This window comes from Amphimedon queenslandica, unplaced genomic scaffold (assembly GCF_000090795.2).
Source record: "Amphimedon queenslandica unplaced genomic scaffold, v1.1 AMPQUscaffold_4089_Cont23926, whole genome shotgun sequence".
NCBI classification, from domain to species: domain Eukaryota; kingdom Metazoa; phylum Porifera; class Demospongiae; order Haplosclerida; family Niphatidae; genus Amphimedon; species Amphimedon queenslandica.
In genome coordinates this window covers 1-1,482 of record NW_003555593.1, presented here as the reverse complement: position 1 = coordinate 1,482, position 1,482 = coordinate 1, and the positions used below count along the sequence as shown (strand labels likewise).

Sequence of the window (1,482 nt, the reverse complement as noted above, 5' to 3'; positions counted from 1 at the left end):
CAGACTATAGTACAGGAACTGCTCCAGTATCTGGAGAAAGCTGATTACTCCATCAGAGAAGCACTAGTAAGAACATGAGTCAATGTATAATGTAACCTGCCCAGTAATGACTGAGTATGAACTTGTGTATCTGTCTCTTTAATTAAGTATAGAGGTTGTCAAAGAAGGGAGTGTTCATTATTATATTATTATTATTATTATTATTATTATTTATATTATTCTAGGTTCTTAAAATTGCCATATTATCCGAGAAGTATGCTAGTGACTACAGCTGGTATGTGGATACCATTTTGAATCTGATCAGACTAGCAGGAGACTACATCAGCGAAGAGGTGTGGTATCGCATCATTCAAATAGTGGTCAATAAACAGGAAGTGCAGGGATACGCTGCTAAGACCTGCTTTGAGGTAACTATGGCAACTGATTGAGTGTTTACATACCACCCACACACTAATTAATTAACTAATTAATCAATATTTTATTTTATTTTATTTTTAGGCTCTGCAAGCTCCTGCTTGTCATGAGAACATGATTAAAGTGGGCGGGTACATTCTCGGAGAGTTTGGTAACCTCATAGCTGGTGACACTCGCTCTTCTCCTCTAATCCAGTTCCAGCTGCTCCATTCAAAGTTCCCATTCTGTTCCCTCACCACTCGCTCCCTCCTCCTCTCTACTTACGTCAAGTTCATAAACCTTTATCCCGAGATTAAGACCCACATTCAAGGTGTCTTTGAACAGGACGGGCAGAGCCGTAACTCCGACCTTGAGCTCCAGCAAAGAGCAATAGAGTATCTTAAACTCTCTCATAAAGCTGACGTGGACATATTGGTGAGAGAGAGAGGGAGGGAGAGGTAGTTTTTAATTTATTATATTTTTAAAACTCTATCTGTAGGCTACCATATTTGAAGTGATGCCAGTCTTTCCAGAAAAGGATTCTCTTCTTCTTTCAAAACTCTACCAAACTGCTCCGTGGATGGCTAAACTTCACGAGTCCCCAGAGACTCAAAAACGAGAAACTGATCCAGAACCAGTGGCAGCTGCCAGGCCCACCCCTCCTTCAGCCGGAGGAGATGCATCTGATCCTATATATGGTAATATAGAGACACGCCTCTTTTAGTTATTAATAATTTGTTTCTTTTCATAGCTCAAGTTAATAAACCAAAACAAGCTTCTATATTTGGCTCTCCTGCAGCAGCCACGCCCCCAACGACCACACCCACTGCAAACGAGTTTTCTCTGATTGACGTCAGTCCAGCCCCAGCCCCTGCCCCTGTCCCTGCTCCTTCAGTGACTGCTCCTGTAGTACCAACTGAACCAGCTCCTCTTAGCCTATCGCCTGAAGCTGAACAATCATTTAAAAGGTAGTTTATTACCTATTAGTTAATTAACTACTAGTTAATTATTCACAGGTTTGTGATTAAGAACAGTGGTGTCCTGTATGAGAACCATGCTCTTCAAATTGGAGTAAATCGGAGTTAATGC

General features: G+C 41.2%; 1 protein-coding gene across 1 annotated transcript; it reads left to right on the top strand.

Moving 5' to 3' along the window:
* Window positions 1–6: 6 nt before the first annotated feature.
* On the top strand, window positions 7–1,479 carry LOC100634671 (AP-2 complex subunit alpha-2-like; the record flags this gene model as incomplete). Its single annotated transcript, XM_003391932.2, has 6 exons — window positions 7–66; window positions 225–407; window positions 499–828; window positions 893–1,091; window positions 1,145–1,361; window positions 1,410–1,479. Coding segments are annotated over 6 exons (1,059 nt in total), but the record flags the coding sequence as incomplete, so codon positions are not given.
* Window positions 1,480–1,482: the final 3 nt, after the last annotated feature.